Source organism: Hippocampus bargibanti, linkage group LG06, assembly GCF_051943395.1.
Source record: "Hippocampus bargibanti isolate YZ-2025 linkage group LG06, ASM5194339v1, whole genome shotgun sequence".
Classification (NCBI taxonomy): domain Eukaryota; kingdom Metazoa; phylum Chordata; class Actinopteri; order Syngnathiformes; family Syngnathidae; genus Hippocampus; species Hippocampus bargibanti.
This window is the reverse complement of record NC_142739.1, coordinates 13712959-13729496: the sequence shown is the minus strand read 5'-3', so window position 1 is coordinate 13729496 and position 16538 is coordinate 13712959. Positions and strand designations below refer to the sequence as shown.

The following is a 16538-nucleotide window of genomic DNA, read 5'->3' as shown; positions in this document are numbered from 1 at the left end:
GCGATTGCGTGAGGAGTACTGAAGAAGAAGAAACATCTCAATCTCTGTACATGTTAGTAATATATTTTTCTGTTAATACATATTGCACCACAATCATCCTACCAGTCTTACTTTAACAAAAGTTTAAATAAATAAATATTGCCGGTATACTTCAGCTACGTCATGCATGACATTGTCACCGGAAGTTGTTAGCGGCGCTCAGCAGTCTGGTAATAAATATAATTTTATATAATAAATAACAATTAATAATAAAAAATAATAATAAATAAATAAATAATAATAACAATAATAATAATAATTATTATTATTATTATTATCTGCTAACATTTGTTTCGTATACAATTCACCGATGGCACACGCAAATACAATGGCAATCTGATGGCCTCGAAGAAGCATTTTTAGTGTGAGGTACGGATAATGTAGCCACAAGGAGGCACAAGCCAGTGTCTTATTGTGCCCGTCCCAAGCCCGGATAAATACAGAGAGTTGTGTCAGGAAGGGCATCCAACGTAAAACATTTTGCCAAAACAATTATGCGAATCAAACCTCTGAATCCCATACCGGATCGGTCAAGGCCCGGCCGGGTTAACAACGGCCGCCATTGGTACTGTTGACCTTCAGGGTGCCAGTGGAAAATGGACTACTGTTGGTCGAAGAAGGAGAGGAGGGAGGTGTGCCCGGAGGAAAAAGAGAGAAATGGAACGCCAAGAGTCAGTATTTAAGTTGTTCTATCATGGTGAAAGAGAAATGGAGTTGGGGTTATCTTAAAAGAGGAGTTTGTTAGGAATGTCTTAGAAGTAAAAAGAGTATCAGATAGAATGATGAGTCTGAAGCTAGAAATTGAAGGCGTGATGTTCAATGTAGTTTGTGGGTATGCCCCACAACTAGGATGTGAGCTGGCAGAGAAGGAGAAATTTTGGTTGAACTTTTATGAAGTCAGAACATCCCGAGAAGTGAGAGGGTTTGTAATTGGTGGAGACTTCAATGGACATGTTGGCGCAGGAAACAAAGATGATGAGGAGGTGATGGGCAGGTTTGGACTCCAGATGAGGAACGCTGAAGGACAGATTGTTGTTGACTTTGCTAAGAGAATGGAAATGGCTATTGTGAATACTTTCTTTCAGAAGAGACAGGAACATAGGGTGACATATAAGAGTGGAGGCAGAAGTACACAGGTAGACTACATTTTGTGTGAACGGCGCCATCTAAAAGAAATCAGTGACTGCAAAGTAGTAGTTGGTGAGAGTGTAGCCAGACAGCATAGGTTGGTGATGTGTAGGATGACACTGGCAGTGAGGAAGACGAAGAAACCAAAGGCTGAAGTGAGGACAAAATGGTGGAAGTTGAAAAAGGAAGAGTGTTGCATGACATTTAGGAAGGAGGTAAGACAAGGACTGGGTGGGCAAGAGGTCCTTCCAGATGACTGGCAAACTGCAGCAAACATAATCAGAGACACAGGTTGGAAAGTACTTGGTGTATCGAGTGGGAGAAATGTAGATAAGGAGACTTGGTGGTGGAATGGGGAGGTGCAGGAGTGTATACAGAGAAAGAGGTGGGACACTGAGAGGACGGACGAGAGTAGACAGCAGTACAAGGAGATGCAGCGCACGGTTAAAATAAAGGTGGCAAAGGCCAAACGAGACACCTATGATGACTTGTATGCTCGGCTGGACAGCAAGGAAGGTGAGACTGATCTTTACAGGCTGGCGAGACAGAGAGACAAAGATGGTAAGGACCTGCAGCAGGTTCGGGTGACTAAGGATAGAGATGGCAATGTATTAACAGGTGTCAGTAGTGTGATGGCAAGATGGAAAGAGTACTTTGAAGAATTGCCGAATGAGGAAAATGAGAAGGAACAAAGAGTAGAAGACGTGACTGTTGTGGACCAAGTCGTAGCAAGGATGAAGTGAGGAGGGCGCTGAAGAGGATGAAGGGGGGGAAAGGCACTCGGGCCTGATGATTCACCAATCGAGGTATGGAAGTGTCTTGGAGAGGTGGCGACGGTGTTCCCGACTGGGTTATTCAACAAGATCTTAGATGGTGAACAGATGCCTGAAGAATGGAGACGAAGTGTACTCGTGCCCATTTTTAAGAACAGAGGAGATGTGTAGAGTTGTACTAACTACAGAGGAATAAAGTTGATGAGCCACACAATGAAACTCTGGGGAAGAGTAGTTGAAGCTAGACTAAGAGCAGAAGTGAACATTTGTGAGCAGCAGTATGGCTTCATGCCAAAAAAGAGTACGACAGATGCAATGTTTGCTTTAAGAATGCTGATAGAGAAGTACAGAGAAGGTCAGAATGAATTGCATTGTGTCTTTGTAGATCTGGAGAAAGCGTACGACAGGGTCCCCAGAGAAGAGCTGTGGCATTGCATGAGGAAGTCTGGAGTGACGGAAAAGTATGTCAGAGCGGTGCAAGACATGTGTCATGACTGTAAGACAGTTGTGAGGTGTGCAGTCGGTGTGACTGAGGAATTCAAGGTGGAGAGGGGACTCCACCAGGGGTCAGCTCTGAGCCCTTTCTTGTTTGCTATGGTGATGGACAGGCTGACAGACGATGTTAGACAAGAATCTCCTTGGACCATGATGTTTGCAGATGACATTGTGATCTGTAGCGAGAACTGGGAACAGGTGGCGGAGAAACTAGAGATGTGGAGATATGCCCTGAAAAGGAGAGGAATGAAGATCAGTCGCAGCAAGACGGAATATATGTGTGTGAATGAGAAGGATCCAAGTGCAAGAGTGATGCTACAGGGAGAAGAGATAAAGATGGTGCAGGATTTTAAGTACTTGGGGTCAACTGTCCAGAGCAATGGAGAGTGTGGAAAAGAGGTGAAGAAGTGTGTCCATGCAGCCTGGAATGGCTGGAGAAAAATGTCAGGTGTGATGTGTGATAGAAGGGTTTCAGCTAGGATGAAAGGAAAAGTGTATAAAACAGTGGTGAGACCAGCCATGATGTTTGGACTGGAGACAGTGCCACTGAAGAAAAGACAGGAAGCAGAGCTGGAGGTAGCAGAGCTGAAGATGTTGAGGTTTTCTTTGGCAGTGACCAGGTTGGATAGGATCAGGAATGAGTACATTAGAGGGACAACTCATATTAGAGGCTTTGGAGAGAAAGTCAGAGAGGCCAGACTGAGATGGTTTGGACATGTCCAGAGGAGAGAGAGCGACTATATTGGGAGAAGGATGCTGAGCCTTGAACTGCCAGGCAGGAGACCGAGAGGAAGACCGAAGAAGAGGTTTATGGATGTGGTCAAAGAGGACATGAAGGTAGCTGGTGTGAGAGAAGAGGATGCACAAAACCGGGATAGATGGAGGACATTGATTCGCTGTGGCGACCCCTGAAGGGAAAAGCCGAAAGGAAAAGAAGAAGAAGTGTGAGCTACGGATCTTAAACAGGCTGTAAGAGTGCGTCGCATACATCTGCGTCAGGTCTCCCACTGAGGTAGGCAAGAGATCAATTTCATAAACTCTTGTGTCTATTTTATTGTTTGTTTCATAAATTTTAGTACGTTATGGCTGTTGCTCATTATATGCGTGTGCAAGTGTGTGCGGAAATGCGCGCACGCGATAAAAACAGGTCGATTGATACTTACGATCGAAAAGTCGATACAGTATTTGGTCAAAAAAAGTTTGGGAACCAGTCGGTATCCCTGTTGAGATCTTCAGCACTTTCGCGATGCATTTGGGAGAATAAAGAGTCGAGACGGTCCTTCTTATTTAGGTCATACAAGTAGGATATTTATTTGTCGGAGCACAGAGAGCAGCCACTGCGCTCATCGTCGTACGAGAAGTCAAACATACAAAAACTGCCTTTGATCGCTGTCAATTCACGTGATGTCACGTAGTGGCTGGGTTGCCAGATCAGCTCTGTATTGCAGCATTTCACAAAATGAGGATACAATCTAACTTTCTTAACAATCCCTCTCTTCAAATTGTGAGATAGTCAACTCTCACAAGGTAGTGTAGTTCTACAACTACCAATGGAGACTGAACTGTATGACCTTTCGCATTTTTTGACGTCACCATCACACGTTTTGCAAGTGTTTATTGTGATGTAAGTGCTCATTGTACAGTATAGTGAAAACTATATCAATTCAGTGTATTGCCATGTCCTTGAGAAAAAAAAACAGCAGGCATTTTTATAGAGGTGGCCTTGTTGAGTGAACGCTGGTACGTCTGGCTGCCGCTACTCAAAACTAAGAAAAAAATATTCTGTGACTGTAAAGTGTCCATGAGGGGTTTTAAAGGTGCTTATAAATGAAATGTATTATGTATTATTATTATTATTATTATTATTATTATTATTATTATTATCTCTTCCTCCAAGCTTCCGTTAATTGGGCCTGCCATAGGTTTGGGAAAGTTTCAGAAAAAATAAAATAATCTGAAAATGACTGAAAATGATAACTGGTGCTGAAAAGAAACATGCTCTCTGAACTTGGACCCGTAATACCATGCATTACATGTTCTTTGAAATCACGATTTGCACTATAACACGTATGGAATAATACTCTCAGAATATTGCACTCGGGTTGATTCGTATTTTTAAACATCTGAAAAAGAAATGTGCACTGATCAAATGCATCGTAGGGGACTTCAATAATACTGCTCATTAACTTTCACGAGCAGGCTGAACACATTTCAAAACCAAATACTTGGGCTTGCCAAATGTTTCAGCGCACTTCTGTTGCCCGCCTCCACTCATGCTTTCCAAAACAACACAGATGTTTGTAAGACATCTGCAAAACATTTGTGCTGTCCGAGATAAGAGGTCTTTGTCCAAACGTTGCACTCCTAAGCAGTGTGTCCAAGACTTACATGCAAAGCTGCAGGCTGAAGTCTTTACGGCGCAGTTAAAAGAGTTTCTAAAAAGGATATCATGGAACGCCTGCAAGATATTTGCTTGTTGTTTTGCCTTCTTTTGCTGATGCAATGCACACACCAGCAAACAACAGAAAAGAAGAGAATCACAAAGAAAGGTAAGGTCAATGTTCACATTTAACTTCACAATGTGATGCTAACCTAATTTCTTTGATCATGACAGACGCTATCAATGCTGCAATTGAAGAACTACAGAAACAAATTGAAGACATTGTTTACGACCTGAACGTGTTGAAAGAGCAGCAATCACTGCAGTCAAGTAAGTTTGTTTCATAAACACTGACTGACTCTGATAAACATTGCATTAAACTGTGCAGTACTATTGTTGACCTATGCAAACGTGATAGGGGATGTTCCAAAGCGTAACACATAATCTGGAATTTAATTTTATGTTTTTCAATGGAAAAGAGCATTCGGATTGAATTATTGACCATGTGATTTTGTCGTCAGTGCAGAGTAACACATTTTGATCAAAGGGACACTACATCATGGGATGTGAAATTTTCTGCTCGTCAATGGAAAGCAGCAGCTCTTGATCCAACCCACACATCATGCCTCATCTAATGTTGTTCATTAATGCGTAGGAATAGCTCTGGGCCCAAAGTATACCACATCATGAGAAGTCTCATTCTGTTTCGCAATTTGAAAGGAACGACTAGACCCAAAGCATACCACATCATGTTTACCGTATTTTCCGGTGTATAAGGTGCACTGGAGTATATATATATATATATATATATATATATATATATATATATATATATATATATATCAGTGACGTGCGATGAGTAGTTTATTCACCATTTGATTGGCAACAGTTAACGTATTTTGTTTAAAATTTCATGTCAGCATTTTTTATATATACAAACTGTAGCATAGAAAAAAATTATTAAAAAAACGTTTTTATCGTGTTACCTTTAGTCCATGCGCCGCTCCTTCTGAAGAAAGGCATCGATAACTTCTTTGTAGAAGCCTTCCTTATCTTTCTTCAGTTTTAAAAGTCTCTCTGTCTCAACGGAGATCACTGCCAGTGAAGAAAGTCGTCCTTGATCAGTCCTGTTCCCACTGTATGTTTTCAGTGCTGAGAATGACAATCTCGTCTACTTCTCCAGCAACAAATGGGGCTGCACCGATCATTTCTAATGACATCACCAACCGCTTCAATTAAATCGTTCTGTATTCTGTTTCACAGGCTAGAAAATACAGTGGATGTCCCAAAATGACTCGCTAGCCTGTCATCTTTCTGAGCGAAAGCATGTAATCAACATAGTTGCCACGGTGAGCAGAGCCCTTACTTTCATCATTTCCACGAAATGCCAGCTGTTGTTTGGCAAGGAAGCAGGTGGCATTGATGAGATCTTTTAAACTCTCCCGGTTCTCCTTTACCTTAGCATTGTGGATGCTGATGTTGAGTCTTCGCTCATTTTTGATGAGGCTCCGTTGTAAAATTTTCAGGTCGCAATATCCCATTTGAGTCCAGACATTGTCACAAGTTGAGAACAGAAGGCAGGAAAAGCAGAAAAGGCGGTTTCTTGCTGGACATCCACACAGCCAGCCTTTTCGTGTGTACCAGTCCGCCTGAAAAGTGCGAGTATTGTGTCCCGTTGTCTGAAGCAAACCTTTTAGCTCCGGTGTTGGTCTTCCTTTAATTATTACCTCCTGCTTCGATTGAAAGTCCAGTTTAGAAAATTCTTTCAATTTAGATATGTAATCCTCCATTCTGAAAGTGAGGCCAAGCAACACGAAAAAATGACTGCAGGGTTGCACTTTACTTGCTAACTGTTTACTGTAGCTTTCTGTCTCTAATTCTATTATTCTGCAGACGTGGAGTAAGAAGTATCTCTGGAATCACAAGCGCCCCCTGCCTGTCATGAGGCGGGAGAACAGTGTGCCTCACCTACGCACAGCGTTTTGATAAAAATAAAACAAAATAAACACTGTAGTACAGTGTTTATAATGTACAATGACTCTACATTATATACACCAGCTAAACCGTAGAAATTGAGTTCATATACTAAACGTGTTTGAACGCTTTAATAGCGATATGCAGAAGGACAGCAATGCGGTCTCACTGCAGAGCAAGACAGCACAGTAAGCATAGTGATTGCGCAATCCATGGTGAGGATCAGCCGGCTGGTGCCTCACTGCTCGTCTCTACTTAGTATTTGAACGGTAAATGTGAAAATTCAGCGATTTGGAAAAAAATCCTAAAAACGGTGAAGAAATGGACAAGAACTTTAAAGTACAAATCACTAAATACATATAACTGTTTAATTTATTTTTTCATTTGATATTTCCATGACAGCTTTCCATGATGACAGGTGAGGCACTGCCTCCCCTGCCTCCACTGACTGCACGTCACTGATATATATATATCAGAATCAGATTCAGAATCATCTTTATTGCCAAGTATGTAGAACACACAAGGAATTTGTTTCCGGTAGAACACGCTGCACTAGTATCGTCGTAAAAAAAACTGCTAAGTGGCACTATACAGTTCCATTTTGGCTACTGTTGAAGAGTTCAAAGAGTTAATGGCTTGGGGGAAGAAGCTGTTTAAATGTCTGCTGGATTTGGTGCGCATGGATCGGTAGCATATATATATATATATATATATATATATATATATATATATATATATATATATATATATATATATATATATATATATATATATATATATATATATATATATATATATATATATCATCTAAGATCTTGTTAAATAACCCAGTCAGGAACACCACCGCCACCTCTCCAAGACACTTCCATACCTTGATTGGTAAATCATCAGGCCCGAGTGCCTTTACCCCCTTCATCCTCTTCAGCGCCCTCCTCACTTCATCCTTGCTAATGCTTGCTACGACTTGGTCCACAACAGTCACGTCTTCTACTCTTTGATCCTTCTCATTTTCCTCATCAATTCTTCAAAGTACTCTTTCCATCTTGCCATCACACTACTGGCACCTGTTAATACATTACCATCTCTATCCTTAATTACCCAAACCTGCTGCAGGTCCTTAGCATCTTTGTCTCTCTGTCTCGCCAGCCTGTAAAGATCAGTTTCACCTTCCTTGCTGTCCAGCCGAGCATACAAGTCATCATAGGCCTCTTGTTTGGCCTTTGCCACCTTTACTTTAACCGTGCGCTGCATGTCCTTGTACTGCTGTCTACTCTCGTCCGTCCTCTCACTGTCCCACTTCTTCTTTGCTAGCCTCTTTCTCTGTATACACTCCTGCACCTCCCCATTCCACCACCAAGTGTCCTTATCTACCTTGCTTCCACTCGATACACCAAGTACTTTCCGACTTGTGTCTCTGATTATGTTCGCTGTAGTTCGCCAGTCATCTGGAAGGACCTCTTGCCCACCCAGTGCTTGTCTTACCTCCTTCCTAAATGTTATGCAACAGTTTTCCTTTTTCAACTTCCACCATTTTCTCCTCACTTCAGCCTTTGGTTTCTTCATCTTCCTCACTGCCAGCGTCATCCTACACACCACCAACCTATGCTGTCTGTCTAAACCAGCCATGGGCAAACTACGGCCCGCGGGCCACATACGGCCCGTTAGGCTTTTTAATCCGGCCCGCCGTACCTGCCCAAATTATAGTAAAAACAGCGTCTGAAACTCATGACAAAAAGTCAGCGGACAACAGGGCAGATAACTGAAAAGTTGCCTGCCCCATCTTTCACAACCTGAAGCACAATGAGACAACTAATCACATTAAAAAAATTGTCACAAAGTATAACGTTTTCTTTTAAATCAAGAATGTACCTACTACAAATGCTACCTTGCATAATTTACGGTAAACGTGCATGGCTAGATTTTGCTGCAGTAGTCGATTGTCATTGTGGTGCACAATGCAACGTTTGGATTGCTTCCTACGAGCCACTCAGCCCCTTTCATGAGTCTCACGTACACTTTACAGTCACGGTTTAACGTAAATTTACGTTTTGTAGCGTCACATATGTTGTTAGCTTCTTTTGAATCTTTCTTCTGGGCTGAGGATCTGTGCATCTATTTCGGAAAATTATATGCAATTGGACGACTTTATAACGCTTGCGAAAGTCCGGAAGAAAGAAGCAGGCTTCTGATTGGCTGCCGTGCCGAGTATGCAAATTTCACTGCAGGTTGCCTATGTCTGTGTGCTCGGCGACGGTACACGTGTATTGTTTGCGCGTGAAGGCGAGGGCGTCAGTGAGGAGTTTGTTGAGCGCGCGGTCAGGACAAACCATCTATGATTTGACGGAATTTAACACAAGTAGGCATTATTGAGCTTGAATATTTCGTTGTGGAATAATATGTTTTGAATGTTGAAAGTGATTCCATTTTACAATAAATGTTGATTTCTTTAACTTTGCCCCTCCAAAGAAAACTTATTAAAAACAGACGCAATCTTGATGAATCACAGTGCATATGTTATTTTAATCTATTTCCATTTCCTCCTCCAAGTATCTGCGAAATAGTATGTAAACGCCATATTCCTTGAGACAAATTTATTAACTGATCAGGGATATTTTTCACATTTTGGGTTCTTACTGTGCTATGAGGTTTGTACACACTGCATTTAAAGGACAACCGGCACCATTTTTTCGTGTTTCCCACTGACATTATAAAAACGTTTTATAGCGTCTATAATACCCAAAACAGGCAGGCTGATATTTTTAGTTAAATGAAAAACACCAATAAAAATGACTTCAAAATGAATCTGGAAATGGCCAGTTTCAGAAGGTCCCACCCCCTCTGTTTGTGACGTCACGCCATGACGTCTTGCCTTGCTCGAGAATCAAAACAATGGCTTCAGATTCGGAGAAGATGTTTTCTTGTTACTCATCCAGTTATGAATATGATTCAAATAGTTCTGAAGAGGAAAGCATAAATGTTTGCAATTGATTCAAGGAGTCCTCCCATATCAATTCGAGCCGCCAATGACAGCAATGTAGCACCCAGAAAATGCAGAAGATTGCGCCCAAGCTCCGTTGGAAATGGGCTGATTTGTCAGCTGTGAATTTGTGTCAGCGAATATCAAATAGTTGTCTTGGTGCAACACACAATGATTCACCATGGCGTTATTTATGTGTTGTGTTTTCCTTCTAATTTCGCCATCAACACGAAGTTTTCAGACCAAACAAAGTACCCAAAATGCATTGTGTGTCGCTTTCTCGGTCAGGTGCGGTCCAAACGTGACGTCACATGGGGATCGTCATCAACTCGAAAACAAGACTTAGTGAATATTCAGCGCAAGTCTTAGAATGTAAACTATAGCTATATGCTGTGGAATCTTTGTAAAATACGCTCAGTCAAAGTCATTTGAAGTGATTTTATAAATTATGGACATAACTTGTCGGAAGGCGTCGGTTGTCCTTTAATGCTTTAGGCTTAGTATTTCCGGCCCAAACACTCCCTCTAAATGCTCCTGGCCCGGCCCCTCTGTCAAATTTTAGAACCCAATGCGGCCCGCGAGTCAAAAAGTTTGCCCACCCCTGGTCTACACTCTCACCAACCACTACTTTGCAGTCACTGATTTCCTTTAGATGGCGCCGTTGACACAAAAAGTAGTCTACCTGTGTACTTCTGCCTCCACTCTTATAGGTCACCCTATGTTCCTGTCTCTTCTGAAAGAAAGTATTCACAATGGCCATTTCCATTCTCTTTAGCAAAGTCAACCACCATCTGTCCTTCAGCGTTCCTCATCTGGAGTCCAAACCTGCCCATCACCTCCTCATCATCTTTGTTTCCTGCACCAACATGTCAATTGAAGTCTCCACCAATTACAACCCTCTCACTTCTCGGGATGTTCTGTGTGACTTCATGAAAGTCCAACCAAAATTTCTCCTTCTCTGTCAGCTCACATCCTACTTGTGGGGCATACCTACAAACAACATTGAACATGACGCCTTCAATTTGTAGCTTCAGACTCATCATTCTATCTGATACTCCTCTTACTTCTAAGACATTCCTAACAAACTCCTCTTTTAAGATAACCCCAACTCTATTTCTCTTTCTGTCTTCACCATGATAGAACAACTTAAACCCTGACCCTAAGCTGCTAGCCTTGCTCCCTTTCCACCTGGTCTCCTGGACACACAGTATGTCTACCTTCCTTCTCTTCATCATGTCAACCAGCTCTCGACCTCTACCTGTCATTGTTCCTACATTCATATATATATATATATGAGAAGATTTCTTCAGCCGTCATCTTACTTTTTGAAGGTTTATATATCCCTAATGTCCGGACATGGCGGCGCCGGACACAGCTATGATAGGTCCCTACTCTCAGGTTGGGGGGAGCAGAGGACCACTCCCTGTGGCCCCACTGATTGTTGCTACATTCCTGACTAACGACTGGCCTATTTGCCCCACTCCCACCGGTATCACCTCATCAGCATTACGAATGTTGCCTAACCTGTTTTGCTTAAGCAGGCTATTGCATGAACGATCCAAATTGAACCAAAAATTCTCAAGATACAAAAAGGAGAGGAGTAGCAGTACCTTACATTGCAGGAGTTTCTGAAAAATTCCTGAAGAGTCCTTTGGCAACACAAAATTCCTACTTATTTCAAACCGATGAACACGTTAAGGCAAAAATTAGTGCATCCAAAAGATAGGCTACCAAATGAAAAACAAAGTAATGTAGTTTATTCAATACATTGTAAGAATGAAAATTGTAATTGTAATTGTAAATTGTAAAATTATATATACAGTAAAGTCTCGTTATATCGATATCGGTTATATCGATAGTACCGCTTATTACGATACAATTTCTATGAACGCAAGGAGAAAATTAAATGCGCGCAGGGTCGGATATATCGATAGTCCCGGTTATATCGATATTTTTTCGGACTCCCGAGAATATCGATATAACGAGACTTTACTATATATATATATATATATATATATATATATATATATATATTCTTTTCCTTTCGGCTTATCCCCTCAGGGGTCGCCACAGCGAATCAATGTCCTCCATCTATCCCGGTTTTGTGCATCCTCTTCTCTCACACCCGCTACCTTCATGTCCTCTTTGACCACATCCATAAACCTCCTCTTCAGTCTTCCTCTCGGTCTCCTGCCTGGCAGTTCAAGACTCAGCATCCTTCTCCCGATATAGGCACTCTCTCTCCTCTGGACATGTCCAAACCATCTCAGTCTGGCCTCTCTGACTTTCTCTCCAAAGCCTCTAATATGAGTTGTCCCTCTAATGTACTCATTCCTGATCCTATCCAACCTGGTCACTCCCATCACACTACTGGCACCTGTTAATACATTGCCATCTCTATCCTTAATCACTCGAACCTGCTGCAGGTCCTTACCATCTGTGTCTCTCTGTCTCGCCAGCCTGTAAAGATCAGTCTCACCTTCCTTCCTGTCCAGCCGAGCATATAAGTCATCATAGGCCTCTTGTTTGGCCTTTGCCACCTTTATATATATATACAGTAAAGTCTCGTTATATCGATATCGGTTATATCGATAGTACAGCTTATTACGATACTATTTTCATTTCCCTTGCGCATTTATAGTCTTTTTATGTATAATTAGTACCGTTTAGTACGATACCCGGTTATTACAATAATCCGGTTATTACGGTGCTCCTTTTCATCCCCCGTCGGCCATTTTTGTTGTTTATATCGATATATTTGTCGCGTCATTGGTCAACTTGGTCACGTGTCTTGTTACGTGAGCCGCCATCGGTCGCGCCATTGGTCGACTTGGTCACATGAGCCGCCATCGGTCGCGCTATTGGTCGACTTGGCCGTGTGACTTTGTCACGTGACACGCCATCGGTCGCACCATTGGTCAACTTGGTCACGTGTCTTCGTTACGTGACCAGCTCTCGCGGGCAGACGCCATTTTCAGACAGCAGCTCGTGTGTATCAGACGGCAGCTGTGTGTCTTCAACATATACGGACAACATATACAACGCTGACGAAACTGGTTTATTTTACAAGCTGCAGCCAGAGAAATCCTACATCTACAAGGATGAGGATTGCCGCGGGGGTAAACGTTCAAAAGAAAGACTTACAATCATGCCGTGCGCTAACATGATGGGTACCGATAAATTACAACTTACATATTGTTATCGGGAAATCAAAAAAAAAAAAAAACAAGGTGCCGACATTGCATCGTATGTTGCAGTCGACAAAGACATTGCGACATTCCCAAGCTCATCAGATGCGGATATCGCAGCAGAGGTCAAAGCCAAGATTCCCGTGATGATGATAATGACGATGAAGAAGAACCGACTGAATGCACACCTTTTGCAACATCGACAAAAGCGTTGTTTATATTAAAATATAAAAATGGGAAGCAGAAGAAGATTGATGACTTTTTTAAATAGCATACATACGTACTAATTGCAGTGTTATGTACATGTACTGTTATATGAATGCAAGCGTTTTTTGCAACAATGTTTGTTGTTTTGTCTGCTGAAGCGTGATGATTTTGAAAATGACTGTACATTCCATACTGTGCATTAAAGGTTAACCAACATCACTTTTTGTGTTTCTTGGCTGACATCAGAAAAAGGTTTTATAGCATCTACAATACCCAAAACACGCAGTATAATAAAACACCAATAAAAATGACTTCAAGTCACGGCAAGACGTCTTGCATTGTTACGTCACAGCTGCGCGCCGGCATTCTATTCAGGCACTCTCGAACTGTCACGTAAGTTATGTAAACGTTTTGGTTTTTCATTCATGTACAGTATTTAATTGTGTTGCATCCAGATATCTTTATTGCTTGTAACAATCACTGTTTTTCATATGATTGTACATGCTGGCGTTCGTGGCTTCGTGTGAATAGAACTTGACGATTTAGCATTGGTTGGTTGCATTTTTGAAAGGAAATAGTCATTAAAAAGTGTAAAGACGTTATTATTTTATGCACAACTTTATTTTTCACTTCACTACTGTACAAAAAAACATGTTAGATACGCAATCCATGAACCCAATGATGAAATTACATGCCATAACAAAGATTCTCCATTTACGCACCCCCCCGCCCCCAGGATCGGATATATATCGATAGTCCGGTTATAACGATATTTTTTCCGACTCCCGGGAATATCGATATAACGAGACTTTACTCTCTCTCTCTCTCTCTCTCTCTCTCTATATATATATATATATATATATATATATATATATATATATATATATATATATATATATATATATATATAAAATAAAAAATCCTCGTCTCACCCACCATGGGTGGTGTCTGTCCCCATTTCAGCTCGGGTCCTCTACCAGAGGCCAGGAAGCTTGAGGGTTCTGCGCAGTATCCGTGCTGTTCCCAGCACTGCGCTTTTCTGGACCGAGATATCCGATGTTGTTCCCGGGATCTGTTGCAACCACTCGTCGAGTTTGGGGGTCACTGCCCCGAGTGCTCCGACCACCACAGGCACGACTGTCACCTGAGTGTCACATATATATATATATATATATATATATATATATATATATATATATATATATATATATATATATATATATATATATATATATATATATAAAGGTGGCAGTGACGTGCAGTCAGTGGAGGCAGGTGAGGCAGTGCCTCACCTGTCATCATGGAAAGCTGTCATGGATATATCAAATGAAAAAATTAATTAAACAGATGTATTTACTGATTTGTACTTTAAAGTTCTTGTCCATTTAACTTCACCGTTTTAGGATTTTTTTCAAAATCGCAGAATTTTCACATTTACCGTTCAAATACTAAGTAGAGACAAGCGGTGACGTCATCGATTAAGTCAGTGCCTCACCAGCCATGAACCTCACGTCACGTCACTGATATATATATATATATATATATATATATATATATATATATATATATATATATACACACACACACATGCTCCATGTACAGCAGTTTTTATACAGTGATGACTGACTTACAGAGTGGCTGCCTTTCCAGCAGCTCATGTATTTTGTTTTTCTACTTTCTTTCCTTTCATCACTTTGTTGCTGTTAAATGTAAATTTCTCCAATGCGAGACTAATAAAGGCAAATCCAAATACAGTTGCGCTAAGTTGTGTGTCAATTGAAAGGAACAGCTCTTGTTTCAAAGCAAACCACATCATAAGCCATGAAATCTTTGTCAGTTGAATGGGACTTAGACTAATCCAAAGCATATCACATTGAGGGTACAATATACTATTTTTATCTGACAATTGCAAGTATCAGCTCTTGATTCAAAGTATACCACGTCATGGTTAAATTAACATCTTCTGTCATTCCATCCACGGCAGTGTGTCTGCGTGGAACGAAGGTCCCAGGCAAATGTTTCCTCGCCAATCCGGTCAAGAAGACTTTCCACGCAGCCAGTGACGACTGTGTGGCAAAGGGAGGTAGCCTGAGCACCCCCTTGAATGGCGCCGAAAACGACCAGCTGTACGCCTACGTGCGTCAGAGCATCAGCCCGGAGGAGCCCATCTGGCTGGGCATCAACGACATGGTGACCGAAGGCCAGTGGTTGGACCAGTCGGGATCCAACTTGCGTTTCAAGAACTGGGAGACCGAGATCACCATGCAGCCGGACGGCGGGCGCAGCCAGAACTGCGGCGTGTTGGCCACCACGGCCAGTGGGAAGTGGTTTGATGAGATCTGTCGAGCTGAAAAAGCTTCCGTGTGCGAGTTTAATATTGTGTGACCAGAGTTAACCTCAAGGTGCCATGTAGACCATTTCAGTACAAAGGGCATTTTTGTATTACGCTTAAAAAACCTGCACATTAGCCATGCCCTCATTTACAACATTTGCAAATACAGTGAGACCTTGGCTTACGAACTTAATTGGTTCCCAGACAGACTGTGTAAGGCGAAAAGTGTGTATCCCATTTTTTTTCCCCATAGGAAACAATTAAAATGAGAATAATCCGTTCCCAAGTTTCCATAAATTATAATTTGCAACTAAATAAACCTTAAAACTACACACAACATACTTTATTCTATGTATAATAAATGTGCTATTGTATTGTAATGAAAGAAATACACTGCACTATATAATAAAGTCACTTTATTTACATTTGTGATGGTCATTGACGGCTTGATGGAATGGCATTGAAGGTCGTAGGTCAGAGGGAATTGCTGTTTGGAAAGAGTCACATTCCATAAGGACTGTAATTAAAGAAATAAAATGTACTGTAAAATAGTTGTTTTATTTACCTTTGTGATGGTCATTGATGGCTTGATGGAATGGCGTTGGAGGTCAGAGGTCAGAGGGAATTGCTGTTTGGAAAGAGAGGCACATTACATGAGGACTGTAATTAAAGAAATATACTGTACTGTAAAATAAAGTTTTATTTACCTTTGTGATGGTCGTTGATGGCTTATGGAAGGAGAGTCACCTTCCATAAGCACTGTTGGTAACTCAACCTCTGGTGTGGCTTCTCTTTGCTTCTTTGGAGACTCATCATTTTTGCTGATTAAAAACCTCTTAATTGACACCTGTTGCTTTCTGACTTGTAAGGTCTTAAGAAGCTGAGGCATCACATTATCTTTCATCGTGTTGATGATTCACATAGAACAGTATTTTCTGGATGGAACTGTTCGATAAAAGCCTGCACATCATTCCACTTTGCCAACATTGCCTTGATGAGCTCACTTGATTCTGTAGCCATCTCCTCCTCCTGGCCCTCAGATGTT

General features: G+C 41.4%; 1 protein-coding gene and 1 long non-coding RNA gene across 2 annotated transcripts; both read left to right on the top strand.

Moving 5' to 3' along the window:
- Window positions 1–4770: 4770 nt before the first annotated feature.
- On the top strand, window positions 4771–16339 carry clec3ba (C-type lectin domain family 3, member Ba). The gene is made up of 3 exons (XM_088999036.1): window positions 4771–4984; window positions 5050–5145; window positions 15146–16339. The coding sequence occupies exons 1-3, from the start codon at window positions 4885–4887 to the stop codon at window positions 15544–15546; spliced, it is 597 nt and encodes a 198-aa protein (XP_088855162.1). The 5' UTR covers window positions 4771–4884; the 3' UTR covers window positions 15547–16339.
- Window positions 11788–13377, top strand: LOC148896561 (uncharacterized). Its single transcript, XR_016115342.1, has 2 exons — window positions 11788–12936; window positions 13024–13377. It is a non-coding gene; the product is annotated as an uncharacterized LOC148896561 (long non-coding RNA).
- Window positions 16340–16538: the final 199 nt, after the last annotated feature.

Coding starts and splice junctions, on each gene's coding strand:
- clec3ba (XM_088999036.1), top strand. CDS start 4,885: ATGGAACGCCTGCAAGATATTTGCTTGTTGTTTTGCCTTCTTTTGCTG. Junction 4,985..5,049: donor GAAGAGAATCACAAAGAAAG/GTAAGGTCAATG, acceptor TGATCATGACAG/ACGCTATCAATGCTGCAATT. Junction 5,146..15,145: donor GCAGCAATCACTGCAGTCAA/GTAAGTTTGTTT, acceptor CATCCACGGCAG/TGTGTCTGCGTGGAACGAAG.